This window comes from Garra rufa, chromosome 7, assembly GCF_049309525.1.
Source record: "Garra rufa chromosome 7, GarRuf1.0, whole genome shotgun sequence".
Taxonomy (NCBI): Eukaryota; Metazoa; Chordata; class Actinopteri; order Cypriniformes; family Cyprinidae; genus Garra; species Garra rufa.
Window position 1 is genome coordinate 39,881,399 of NC_133367.1, and position 14,055 is coordinate 39,895,453.

The following is a 14,055-nucleotide window of genomic DNA, read 5'->3' on the forward strand; positions in this document are numbered from 1 at the left end:
TCAGGAAATGTTTTCCCGAACACAAAAAAACCCTATGAGCTCTTCGACTGGCGTAGGCTCCTGAAGTATCACGGATATCTCGGCACAGCGTTATCAGTGATTTGCACTGTTTTGTGTCCGTGTCCGCAGGGTACAGTTCGAGCCCTCCCTGTTTCATAACAAACAGAAGATATCCTTGAGAGGCGGTGTTATTGCCTAACCTGAGCCCACGTGTATCGCCGCATCTACGTTAAATACACAGTCGGGTTGTTGACGTCTACTGCGAGGTGTTTATTGACACAGGCCATTGATCTTGAACAGTGTTTCTGTTAAACAAATCGTTGGTTATGTCTCTCCGGCCATCTGTTGCCACCCCTGTTTAGGGTTAAGGGCACTACCGTTCTTGCAGAAACGAGTTTGCTTACTGTTTGGAAAAACGCTGGCTTTGATCAAAGCTGAAAACGAGGTCCTCGCGTTTCACCGTGCTGTTGTTTGTTCTGAACACACACTGATCTACTTTGAAGCTTTAAGGTTGCGTTTTATGCAAGGAGAAAGGCCACAGACACAACAAATCAGAAATGCTGATTTGTTGTACGCACCGAATGCTTTATCCTTAATTTTTCGCACATTAGCAAACTCCAGCACCTCTCATATTCCTCACGTCTGCCCTTCTAGGCCATCCGTAGCTGTGTGGCGAATGTGACAGTCCCAGCACCTCAAGACCTTGCAGCTCATTCACAGATATTGCGGATTCACTCCTGTCCTTCGCTGCCAAGCGGCGTTAGGGCCGGCTCGTGTGAAGGAGGGCCATCTGGCCATCTTACGGTTTCATCCGTGATATTCTGAAACCTGAATGAGATTTTCAACGCTGATAAATTCGTAGGGCAGGCTACGTGTGTGTTTTGGGTTCGACTCTGCCAGAATTAAGAGCTGTATCATTCACAGTTTCTCGTGTCCTTGAACGGGGGTTTTATTGCTGTATCTAATTTAATCTTTTTCTCTTTTTTTGGGCAGTTTAGCATAGCGCCATTTCCGATTCATTAGGGCAGGTGATTTGGTTCTCCTACCTTGTGGTTCATCATTCACGGAGAGGCTTTATCTGTTTTGTGTTGTGCTGATAAGGTTTTTCTGGCGCCTTGTGATTCTTTTTTTTTTTTTTATTTGACCTTGTTGGAAGTATGTCTGTATGTGTGTTTGTTGTTTACAGCCGCCTTGGTGATGAAAATGAAGATTTTTTTTTTTTTGCACTTTTGTTTGGGTGGCTGAAGACTATCCTGCGTTTATGCACTGTATATCAATATCCCAAAGCCTTCCCAGAATGCAGTGCGTTTCTGCAAACTCCAGGGGAACCTGGGTGTCAGCTTGTCTTACAGTCAGCATGAATTAAAAATGGACCCTTTTTAATTTCGTAATACACATTGCTGGTCTTACTGAGAATGATTCGTTAGGGCACCTCATTACATCCTTCCAGGGAAAAAGTATTCATTTTAATACTTACGCGATTAATTGCATCTTAAGTAAAGTTTTTGGGTATATAATTTGTGTGTACTGTATATATAAATACACACACGTTTATGTATTTAAGAAAAATTATGTTATGTTTGTATATTAAATGTTTATATATAATATCAATTATGCACTGTATGTGTGTCTCTTTATATATACATAATAAATATATACAGAACACACACATATATATTATAAACACAAACTTACAATAAATACCACATTGTGCATGAAATGTGAAGGACATTCCTGAAATAACAGTTGGATTAAACTTAAATGGCTGTGTTGACATCTTTCGATTTGCAGGGCAACAATTAATCGTGTACAGTTATTTCAGGAATGTATTAGTCCTTCACATTTCATGAACAATGTGGTATTTATTTATACTGATGTATGATATATCATTGGTATATAATAGCAGCAGAGGCTGTTTTTGTAATGCAGTCAAATCTAGGTGTGAATTATTTCCAAAAACTTTCTAAAAGTTTTCGAAAATTCCTGGAATGTTTCTAAAAACTGTTGCAACCCTAGGGTCCTATGACCCCCCCCCCCCATGTTCCATTAACTTCCATCAACATTCAATTTTTTCTGGATTCCAGATTTTCTTTAATGGTTTAATTCAATTTTAATAATCAAAAGCATATAAAATCATTTGAATATATACAGTAGTTAACATTTGAAGTGGATCAAAAGTTTTGTCCTAAAACCAAAACAATACTGGACAACTTTGAGGGAAAGATTTAGTATTTTTGAATTCCATTTTTTTCCCTTTTATTTTTTTCTAGATTCTGATTAAGAATGTTTATCAACAAGCATGTCTAATTAATTAATAATCATAAAACTTACATAATTTAACAAGAATTTATTCAATGTTTAGCAAAAACATTTTTAAGGCCCTATGAAATACTTTTTTTTCTCTGTTTTATTTATTTATATGAAATTCCATCTACTGTTAATTTTCTTGATTCCATTTTAATGGTTTAATTAAATGTTAATGATCAAAAGCATCTCTAATTAATTGATTTTATTTAAATGCTTTTATTTTTTTCTTTTTTTTTATTTATTTATTTCGGAAATACTGGATTGTGTAAGTTTTTTGTGCATTTCTTGTTTTTGTACACTTTTTTTTTTTTTTTACATGTATTGTTAGCAGTAGTATTATCATTACATTAAGTCATTTTTTTTTTTTTTTTTTGCCAGGTTGCTGTGAAGATCTTTAAGTCTATGAAATGAAATGGGTAAAATGCTCATGGAGTGACTCTCAGAGCAGTTTTAACAATTATTTATGAGTTCATGTACTCGTATATTGAGGCGGCAGAGGCTGAAAACACAGTGAGTGTAATGTGTGCTTTAGTTTATGTGTAGTACACAAAACCGCAAGTCATGGGGACCTATCTCTATCCCAATCAAATGCTAACAAATAAAACCAAGGCCAAGTTTTACTCAAAGATGCCACATTACTGTTGACTTAGCTGGTCGTCATTCTATATCACCATTGTCTGTCCCCAAGACATGAAATCAATCCTTGCAACCATAAATTGTTCCAGGAATTGGGGAGGGGGCTGCCCTTCTAGCATTTGGGGTGCATCTCTGGAGTGTTTTTGGGTCAGGATGGTGTCCTGGTTCATGTTTGGAGCCTGGGGGTTCCCAGCTGTCACTGGTATCCTCTACCAACTGGCCTCAATTGTCTATCTGCTCCCAGATTGTGTTTTTTTTTTTTAACTGGTGGTCTTTAACAAGAATTTGATCCGCCCCTAACTAAAAAGCACCTGCCAGTGAAGCAGCCCCTCGTAGATCCCAGAGTGCCCTCTATGGTTTGCTCTTTTCTTTGTGAGAAGAGTGGTTATTCTCTCAAGATGGTCGTTTTGGGTGATCAGAGCTCATCAGGCGTGATTGCAAAGGTGTTTCTACAGAGGCCCCTCTTGCCCTGTGTGATTTTTATTTGGAGAAGCAAGTGTCATTTATTTGCCAAATTCAAGTTGCATCTTTTCCCGGCCACATTGGATTTATAGAGCCGATTTAAGGATGGCATGTGAAGTTCTGCTCCGAAATGACTGCCCCAGGACAATCATTTCGGTAATACAATCAATCAGTCGGAGGACTGACTGTTAACCTTCTGAGACTGCACTGTGTAGCCTGGATGTAGGCTATCGCTGTTCATCTAAGGGAATCGGATCTTGAAGTACAGTGCTTCCCTTTTCTCATTTATTTATAGCGTCTTAAACTAGGCAAGGTGTTTTGGTGTTTGAAACAAGTAGTGCTTTATGCTGAAAAGCATTATCCCGCTACCTACAAAGTGTGAGGATTTAACAAGTGTGACCTTTTTTCGTAATCTCGTAATCGTTTTGTTGCTGTCGCATAATTACAGGCAACCGAGGAAGCTCTAAAACGGAGCGCAGTCAGACTCTTCACAAGCCGTCTGAGAGAAAGAGCTGACGTCTGACTTTAGCGAGTTTTAATCAAGGCGAACATGCGTTCCTTCTCGTTTGGGAAAGCGGCGCAATTCCCTAAATTGTTTCTCACGATTCATTTTAGCTCGTCATCAAATTAAAAACGCATTAGAGAGGTGTACAGCACTGCTACCCTGGCTTTTTTTTATATCTTAAAGCACAGAGGCATCAAACGCTGCTTTCCATGCAAGATACGAGCTGAAAAATCAAGTTGCGCCGTTCCTGCATTATCCGATAGCTTTGTTTTTGATGCTTCTAATGCATTCATTGCTTATTAACGCGATAAGGGAAAGCGGGGGTGTACATAATTGCGACATCCATTTAAGAGCCTGGTTTTTAAAAACATATTTTGCAGTGGCCTACAGGTGGGCGTCGAAATTCGAGATGGAGTCATTGTAATAAGCCGGAGGGGCTGAAGACACCTATTGTTGCAGGCATGCATGTGGGGTCAATATGTCTTCCACACCCCATTCTCAAGTATCGGGATGCTGACGGGTCCTTCGGTTCATGTTTGCTCTACAAGCATGCTTGGACCTGTTTGTTTGCAAGGGCACTTTCTTTTAAAAAGGACCCTGGGTGTGATGGTCCACCCCCCAGCTGCACCGGTGCTTTGTTTTCCTCTGTTGTTTTAATATGGATTTACCCCATGCCGTTCTTTCCTGTCGTGGACCACAAAGGCTCACCCAGATTCACTCATGCATCTCATAAATTGAATTGTTAAGGGACATAACATGGTCGCTGTTCTTGGCATGCCTGCACACTGGAGTTTACTCTGCGTCAGAGAGCAAATTCGATTTCAGGGGATAGTGAGTCAGAAGGACATAGAGAGACGCAATATGACATAATGCAACTAGAAGTTGTGAATTTTAACTATGCAGTGTGACGACAAACAACCGATGTCTGATTAAAATTTCTATTTGATTTCATTCCATTTACATATTTTGCATTCCTCTACTGTGTAAGCCCCTTTATCTGCTTTGTTTTCTTAGCAAAGCAACTTTTTCCAAAGATAAAAGATGTTCATGTCAGAGCCATGGTCTAAGGGTTAGCCCACATGCTCCAGACACTTCAGCCAGTGACGCTCGAGTCAGAAAAACAGGTTTTGGGTCAGTGCCGCTTCCTGGCCCAGTGCTCCTTCTCTTCCAATGATTTCTCTTCTGTCAAAGGATCAAACCTTGAAATGCCATGGAATTTTAACACTGTAGTTTTTCAGACCCAATCTAGAACTGCTCTGACTTTTGCCTTGATAAAAATAATACTTAGTAAGTTATTGTTAAAGGCATAGTTCACCCAAAATGAAAATTCTGTGATTTAATTACTCACCCTCATGTCGTTCCAAACCCGTTAGACTTTCATTCATCTTCGGAATACAAATTAAGATATTTTTGATGAAATCTGAGAGCTTTCTGACTCTGCATAGACAGTAACTACGTGAATGCTTTTCTCCTGAGCCAGCAACACCAAACTAGAGAACAGTGTGTCTTTGCATACTATGTATATGTGTGTACTGTGTATATTTATTAAGTGTATAAGTGGGGATTGGAGATCTAAAGGATGGTCATGCAGAATAATGCACTAATATGTGTTTTATAAGTACTAATAAAGAACCAATATGCTAGTAGTATGCATGCTAATAAGCAGCTAGTTAATGGTAAGAATTGGTCCCTAAACTAAAAATAACACCTAAACATCATTATCCACTGCTAACTAGGGGTGGGCGTTACACCGGTGTCATAGTCATCACCGGTGTGACATTGCGCCACAACATGGATTTTCTAATACCGTCAATACCGCGTAATAAATCAATTATGTGCCTTGAACGGCTGCATTTACATCAATAATAGCTAATTCTAAATAATAAGGCATTAAATTTTCTTCAAACGTTCAGTTGTGGTCTGAATACCTGTCCTTATACTATATCTTGTTGTAAATAAAAAAAGTAAAACATATTCGTATTAGCTTTGCAGGTGGTAGGTAAAAAGGGAGTGGCCATTAAACGACTGGTGAAACATTGTGAAGAAAGGTCGGGCCTGTAGCCTATACCAGGGGCAGAGTGGCAATCGGGACGACCGGGACTTCACCGTTCAAAAGATGATAAATACCGTGATATTAATTTTAGGTCATGTCACCCACCCCTACTACTAACAATAATTGCTGAAGTCATAAATGAGTTGTTTAAAGGTTTGAAGACCTTGACTGTTGTTTTAAATAGAAACGTTTCATTAATCATTCCAGTCGCAGTAAAATGAGAGGATGAGCTCTTTCTATTTATATCTTTTACTGTCTTTGCTCAAGTAAACTGGCCAGAGTCTGGGCTGCATTGGCGACTTTCATCCTGTTGCCAGGGCCGGCTTGGTTTTCCAGTCATGAATGACTTCTTTAGCCAGCCTCTATCTTCTTTTGCTCATGCCCTGCAGTTGCCATTAATAGACGGCTCAGCTATGTCAGAGCAGGGTGGGGAAGGAGTACAGTGCGAAGTGGAGAAGGTCAGCTTTGAGCTGACCGGGGCTTAGGCGAAAGCGAGCGTTCTGATTGGCTCCTGGAGGATTTCCAGGGGCTGCGGTCATCCAGGCTGACTGCTCACGCGTACAGCGTGCTATTGATGGCACCGTATCGGAGTCATTAATCACCGCAGTCAGGCTCTTCGGGGAGAGGCCCGCTCTCCGTTACTCACTCACCAAATGAGGAGTGTGGTTATAACCTCTGACCCTGCTGAGGGTGCATACCACACTATAATGGGAAGAACTTCGGGCTACTGCTGAGGGACTCTCTGAACTAATACTATGACAGTGAGAGCATCGCAGGGTTTTACTGTTTTGGCTGTACTTTCGGGTGATTGCTATTTAAAGCCGTAGCGTCAAGTGGCTTGCCAACACCAGTGTGGGGAAATACAGACATGGAGTATGAATTGACCTTAGCGAGCTGTTGCCGATGGCTTCTAATGAAATTCGGGATCTCTCCCTCTGTTTAATATTTTATGAATACTTCCTACTCAAATGAGAAGTTAATAACTTAAAGAACAAAAGGGTATCTGGTGCACACCTTTCTCCCCAAGTTCTGCTTCCTATAATTCAGCACAAACAAGAAACTGACAACGTAACTTCAAGGCAGTTTACTCTCCCTGCTTGTTTAAAAAAATCGAGTTTGTTTAGCTTGAATAAAATTCCTGTTTGAGATCACCTTGCCTGTGGTCATGTTCTCAGTTCTCAGCTTGAAGCATTTTAATAGCGGAATATTGCTTGAGTTTTGTATTTTGCCAGGCTCTAGTTTCAAAATCCTGAAAAATAAACTTGACATCACCTTGCGTACATCGGGTTACTGGGTTTTCAGTCGCTGATGTTTATTTATATCATATTCTTCAGATCTCTCTTGCGGCGCATTTATATTTCAGCTGGGAGCTTTGGTAAATGTGTTTTTTATGGCATCAACAGTCAATTCTGTATTTGCTCCGAGGGTTAGAAAAGGTAGGTGTGCAGGTCTAGTCTATCCAGGTACAGATGAGTGAAATATTTGTTCTAAGAATCATCAACCATTTTGTCTCAAGATCAAACTTTTAGTTTGATTCATTTCAACAAAGTTAAAAAAAAAAAAAAACTTTGGATCTATCTAATGAGACACCTTGGCTTTTTTTTCCCAAAGCTAGAGGCTGGGAGTAAACATCGGTGACTTGCTCCAGCTGGAATGCGTGACTCAATGCCTTTTATAAGCTTGTCCAATAGCATAAGCGCCTGGGGGGTGATGGACAAGAGGTGTCACCATGGTACCAGGGCAAAGGGCGCTCTTCCCCCTTTGCCAACTGCACTGTTGTCGGCAAACCTATTACTGCTTGCCCTCTCCCCCAACCGACATACATCCCTGTCAAATCCTAATCTCCCGGAGCGCCCACTTGACTGTTTCAGGCCTCCAACACAATGGGCCTCTGTAGTTGTGCTGGCATGTGGAGACTAGCCTTGAAGATCCCCATTTTTTTTTTTCCCACGCATGAAATGATTTCCATTTTGTCTTTAGAGCAGAAAGGTCCATTTCAAAGTCTCCTTGGGTCACGTTTGACTGCTGAAAAGGTCCGAGTCCACTGCCGGTGAGTCTGGCAGCAGGATTCTTGCGACCAATGGTGCTTCTTGTGCCGGGCTGATCAAGGGAGGAATGCTGTGATAGGCCTCTTTTTCCACCTTTTCGAGAGCAGCCCGCCATTCCTGAGAGCTGAAAGGGCATCTTTATCCGTAACCGGAGATGAGGTTTAAGTTCTTTCATGTACCTGCCAATTCCATCAGGCTCTTTGTGAATGCTCAATGGTGGGACTGTAGTGGAAAAGTGCAGAAAGCTGAAGAGGGTCATGCTGCTGACTGTACCTCCAGCCATACCTGTCAGCGTCGATGATGTGCGATAAGGCTTCAGGCATTTCTTTAAAAAAAATACGCACCTTGTAAAAAGGTGACAGGGTTTTCGGCAGGAGGTGGAGTTCTCATCTTTGGTCCACAGTTCAAGTCAAATACGATTGACTTAACAAGTTTAAAACAGGAGGATTGGCGGCGTTTAACGCACGTGTTTGGCAGGTATTACAAACCAGCATGATAATCTCCTGTCTGAGGTGTGGAATGTTTAAAGAATGAGTGTTTTTTATTTTTTTCTGATAGAGCCTCTCTGAAGGAAGTCGTGGGTGTGGGTGTCTCAATAGTAGCATATTCATGAACAACAGTTCTCTAATCTTTGTGTGTAAACGCACAAAAACCCGCTTACATCCCGTTTGTACTTGCATGGCTTTTCTAACTATCTAACAAGGTAGGGCTTATCCATCAGGAATTGACTTAAAGGGGAGGGATTGCACAACAACAGGGCTTGTTGGAAAGTAAAATAGGTCCAGAGGCAAGTTTCTACATTTTTAGTATGAATGGTTCACTTTAAATCCAGAAGTATTAGGAAATTATGAACATAAGTTTGTTTATTTATATATATATATATATATATATATATATATTGCAACATTTCAAACACTTTGTTTGGTATGTGAAAATAGAAAAATGAGACTATCTTCACTCCTTGCAAAATCTGAATAACACATTTTTGGCAGATTTATTTGTTGGCCTGTGAGGTACGTCAGCAGTTATTATAAATTCTCCACTATTGGAAACAAAAAAGTCAGAGACTTTGGACTTCAGTGACTCTTTCCAAAAGACTCTAAACCTGAGAGCCAGCACAGATTACCTTCGGACACTAAATCCCAATGATTCAGACAGTGGTGACTTGAAGTGAATGGCTTATTGAACTGAACAAATCTGATTTGAATTTATTTTTATCTGAAAATCTATGGAGGCAGCTTCCCAGCAGTTTGTCGACCGTTGATGATCCTTGGCTCGCACGCGGTTGCGTAAATAACAAAACATTCTCTGAAATTCCTACTCGTAACCTGCAAACACACCTTATGTTCTATCACAATATTATCGCTCCCAGTAGAATTCATGTTTTTTCCATCCACCATATGTCTTAGAAAGACACCAAGTGATTATCTAAACATTCTCAGAAGGTGTTTTGTCGGCGTCTGGGTGCGACCTAAAATAAACCTGACTTTGAAAACGATTGTTGATTATTTGGACTCTGTTATAGGAGTAACTTTCCTGCTGGCTTTCGGAATGAATCTCCGAAGGATAGCAGGGTGAGTCGAACCTACATTGTTGTTGTTTGGGAGTCTTCTGAAGAAGCTCCTCTCGAACCCCCACAGAACGCAGGGAGCGTGAGAGTCCGCCTCACCCCTCTTGTATCCGCTTCCCTCGTTCATAGGTTGGACGCGAGGACTCGAGAGCAGTTCTCAGGGGAAATCAGCTGCATTGTACGGAGCAGCTCCCTCTTCAAATGCATAAAATCTGCAGCCCACCCTGCACTAAACCCATCCCTCTTCTCACCGCAGGCTTTTTCGTCTTCCTCTCTGAATGAAAGACCTGCATGAATAACAAACCTCTAGAGTGTAGAGCTCTCCCCCCCATGAGACAATTCAGATGGTGTGCATTCCTCTGAAGTGTTTGAACCAGTCGGTCGCTATGGACTGACCCCCTGTCTCCGTCCATTTCTTTCGACACTCATGGAGCGGGTTACTCTTCCAGTGCAGGGTGTTTTTTGTTTTTTTTCAGGGACATGTTCGGTGACGAATGAGGCAGAGAGCGAATGAAAGGCACAGTGTGAGAGGCGAAAAGGGAGAGAAAGCTGTGAATGGTAATTAGATTAGTCTTGATCCACCTGTGTATGTGTGCGTGTGGGTAAGCAAGCAGTGCGAAACATCAGCGCTGGCAGAGACCGAAGATCTGGCTTATACCATTAACCTAAAGTGATTTACGGCACTGTAATGATACGTCACTTATTTGATACCTCGGTTGGTATTTGAATTGGGTTGTGATCTAATTGACTAATGCAATTGTCATGTAACAAACAAATAGTTAAGCCAGCAAGTTAACCTCGTATGCATCCCAACACACGAGCATTGTGTTTTTAAAGGAAACCCCGGGTATTAAGACATTATAGCTTAATATAACAGTAATTATGTTTCTTACTGAAAAATCCATGGGAGAAGACATAATTTTATGCATAAATGTGGACTATGGGGGCGCTGTTATTTTGATGACATGTATTTCGATTGTGCGGCTTGTGGTTGTAATTTTCAGTCGAAGGGCAACAAAAGAAGCGATGTAAGTCTTCACTACTTTCCTAGTGAAAATAATGAGAAGATGCCCATAGACAAATAAAACATCATAAAGACCTGCGTCTTTCTTCTCTCCACTTTAGCCCTGACGCCTTTAAGGGTTTTACTCGACCACAGCTACTGAAAGAGGTTACAAATGGCAGAGACAAGAAAAGTTAGATGCCGTCCTGTCATGACAACGCTTGTCATGGCGCCGCAGCCACTGAAGGAGTTTCTAAGTGCGGATTTCACTCAATATCCGGGGACATTTAGACTCCTTGTGGGAAAAATTGATGGTATGGATTTGGTTTAGGTCTATGCTTATCCATCATCACCTGTAAGCTCTTTCAGTAGCTGTAGTCATCGTATCAGTATTTTGTGTATTTCGAGTTGTGTTGTGGTTAAATACCAACAGGTAGCGCCAGTAGCTCACCAAGTGCATTTCACATAATTGAAATAATGGCCAAAATATGTAATGATGCAGATTTTTTTTTTTTTTATAACGTAAATCTTTAAAGGGTCCTACAAACTATTATTAGCTGCAAAAAATAGTTTTGATAATGCATCTCAAGGCCTCAGATTTAGTCTGTTGCATCTAGTTGTTTTTGAATGCAATGATGTGTCTTATGTAAACGCCCACTTCCGAACCTCTGAACCTGCAGATGGTTGGGTAAACCCGGACAAATACGAAGCTTCCCCCCCTACTCAGGCCATTTACGGTGCCAACATGACACATCACTCTGAAGATGCATTGGTCAGACATGTCAGTGTCGTCTTTTGCTATTGAAATGCTTGTTAATTAATTCCTCTCTTTCTCTTTCTCAATGCAGGTCTTAGAGGCAGCCCCTTAACTATGGGATTTCAGAACTACTGAGGGCACTTTCACAAAAGGAGGGAAAAGGGGCCGGCATCGAGAACAAAAGGAGAGGATTGAGCTTTTGAAAAGAGGATCAGTTCTTTCGGACTCAGCGGGGTGCATGCTGCCCCCTCAACTGGACGTCCTCTTTTGTGCGAGCGAGAGAAAATAAAAGCAGGCATGCGCAATAAACTCAGAGAGTTCCGGGATGAGGGACGCCCCATGCTGGGGCAAAGGGACAGGACTCTTCTGGTGCTGCTGATCGCTATGGTGCTGACAGTAACGGAAGTGCGGGCTTCCTGGGATCAGAACCCGATGGAAGTTCTAGGCGACGTAAGGCAGCTGGAGGCGTCTATGCACTCGGCGGTGCTGTCGGACATACGCGAGGCGGAAGCGGCGGTTGCGGCCGTGTCGCAGCCCAGCGGCTTCCCAGACTCCTCAGCAGTGGTGGGCAGGGTGTTCCAAATGCGGGTGCCCATCAAAGCAAAGAACTCCAGGAACACAGTAAAGGTGAGACGCTGTTCCTTCGAAGCACATGGCATCCTTCAAAATGCATTGCAAATGCATGCAAACAAATTTGTCCTCTGGTGCTCGGCGGATCGTCCCTGGTATATCAGATCGACACTCACCAGCCAGTGTACTCAGTCAGTGCAAAAGACGTGACTTTGCCCCAAGCACTGCTCAAATCTTATTCTACGCTTTCCTTATGACTGATGGACCATAAAATGTGTTGGTCCCTGTAATAACGCAATACTACTTGCAAACACGTGGTCCGCATGCTTGATGGCATAGTGCTCTCGGGAAACTGCGGGCTTGATGCATGGGGGGCACTTTACATTTAGATCAACGGCGTAAACAAATCTGTTTGTTTACCGAAATTTCTGTGAGGGCATGGAATTTATTTTCTGCTTTTGTGTGGTTGATGCTACAATTGGTTATTTGTATAAAGCCCAACAAGGTGTGTGCTTCTATCATCTTGTCAGCTTGCATTCCTTTCTTTCTGGGAACCAGGCAGTGCACTAATGGTGCAAACACAATGCGGCCCTGACCATCCGTCTTTTGTTGACCACCCAGCAGTTTATGAGACATTTTTAACCAACCCGTCCATGTCAACTGTTGTTAAAAGCATGACCCCTGTCCCTATTTGTCCATTGTGTTTCTCTGTCCCGTCTGAATGTTGGGCGGCTCTCCCAGGCCTTCTGTGTAATCCTACATTCACTGGATCATTTCTGCCCTGTCAAGCGCATTTTTAAGTTGAAACCACAAGCCCCTTTGTGCACTTTCGGAAAATCTGTCTTGACAGCTGTGCCAAAGAATCTAACGCCCAACAGTTAAAGCTGCCTACAGCTGTTCCCTTGCATAGCCATTCAGACCTGTCCAGACCATTAGCCCACAATGAACTTCCCCTCTCATTCCTTAACAGCGTTTAGAATCAGCTTTGCAAACCATGAATAATTTTCGAGTGTTAGGAAGAAGTAGCGGGTCAGGCTTGGGGGCAAAAATGGATTAAAACAACACCTGCAGTGTTTAAAAATGTATTTTTGATATAGGGGGCGTTACCTCTGAGAAGGCAAGAAAGGCTGTGTCTCAAAATATTGGATGAGAAATAAATGAGTAAATGAATAAACCAACACCAATATTACAAAATATAACAGTAACACATGAATAAATCACTTGTTTTTTTATAAAGAAACATTGTCTAACAGCGACACCAGCAGGTAAAGTTACAGCGGAAGTCCGTGTATTTCTCACCTCACCTGAGCCCACTGAGTTTTAACAGACCCTCTAAAGTGTGCGGTGGGTTTGTTAGGGGGTATGAATGAGAGCAATATGTCTGGTTATGTCCGGCTATGATTGGTTCATGCGATAAATTCCGCCTCTTATGTTCATGCACATTCTGCATTCGTGAAACGATTCTTAGCGAAAAATATAATGGCGTTAATGGGAGGACTAATTAAAAAGTGAGTAAACAACTCACACACTTAACCACTTTGTTATGCCAAAATAAGACTTAAAATGCCATGAAAACAGTCTGTGGGAGTTTTTAGTGAGTAATCATATTGGTAAAATTTGAAGTAAATCTCTGCGTCCGTGACTAATATTTACCGAGCTTTAATGACTCACGATCCAAAAAAATCCAAAAACAGTTAAAAGTTAGAGTAGCGGAACATAAGTTCACAAACAAAATGTGTTTATGTGGTTACTGCCTTAAGTTATCACTTTGCAATTAATGTAAAATGCCCAACATCACTACCTTGATCAGATTCATACTTAGCTTTACAAAATAGAATATTGCTTAAAAGTAAAATTATAACAGATTTCATGTTTCTTCCCATATAGTGTAAGTAATGCTTATTTTACAAAAAAAATTAACTGGGACTTGAATTCAATTTTTGGCACCCCCCTTATGCCCTCTGGGAGTCCCTGAACCATGATTTAATAGCCTCGGTCTTAGTCATACGTGTGAGATTTTGTGTAACTTTCACACGTGGTATTGGCAGTAGTAATAGTGTGCTTACCTTAGCATATGACAGTAATGTATTTACAGATTAGAATCCCTCGTTTGCACCCAATACTTCAGTTGATGTTATATGTGA

General features: G+C 41.5%; 1 protein-coding gene across 2 annotated transcripts in view; it reads left to right on the top strand.

Moving 5' to 3' along the window:
* Positions 1-14,055, top strand: part of dag1 (dystroglycan 1) — a 43,093-nt gene that overhangs the window by 18,221 nt on the left and 10,817 nt on the right. For both annotated transcript variants that reach the window (XM_073843947.1, XM_073843946.1), the window contains exon 2: positions 11,433-11,968. In XM_073843947.1, coding sequence (XP_073700048.1) covers positions 11,639-11,968 — 330 coding nt within the window. In that variant the 5' untranslated portion in view covers positions 11,433-11,638. The remainder of the gene's footprint in view (positions 1-11,432; positions 11,969-14,055) is intronic.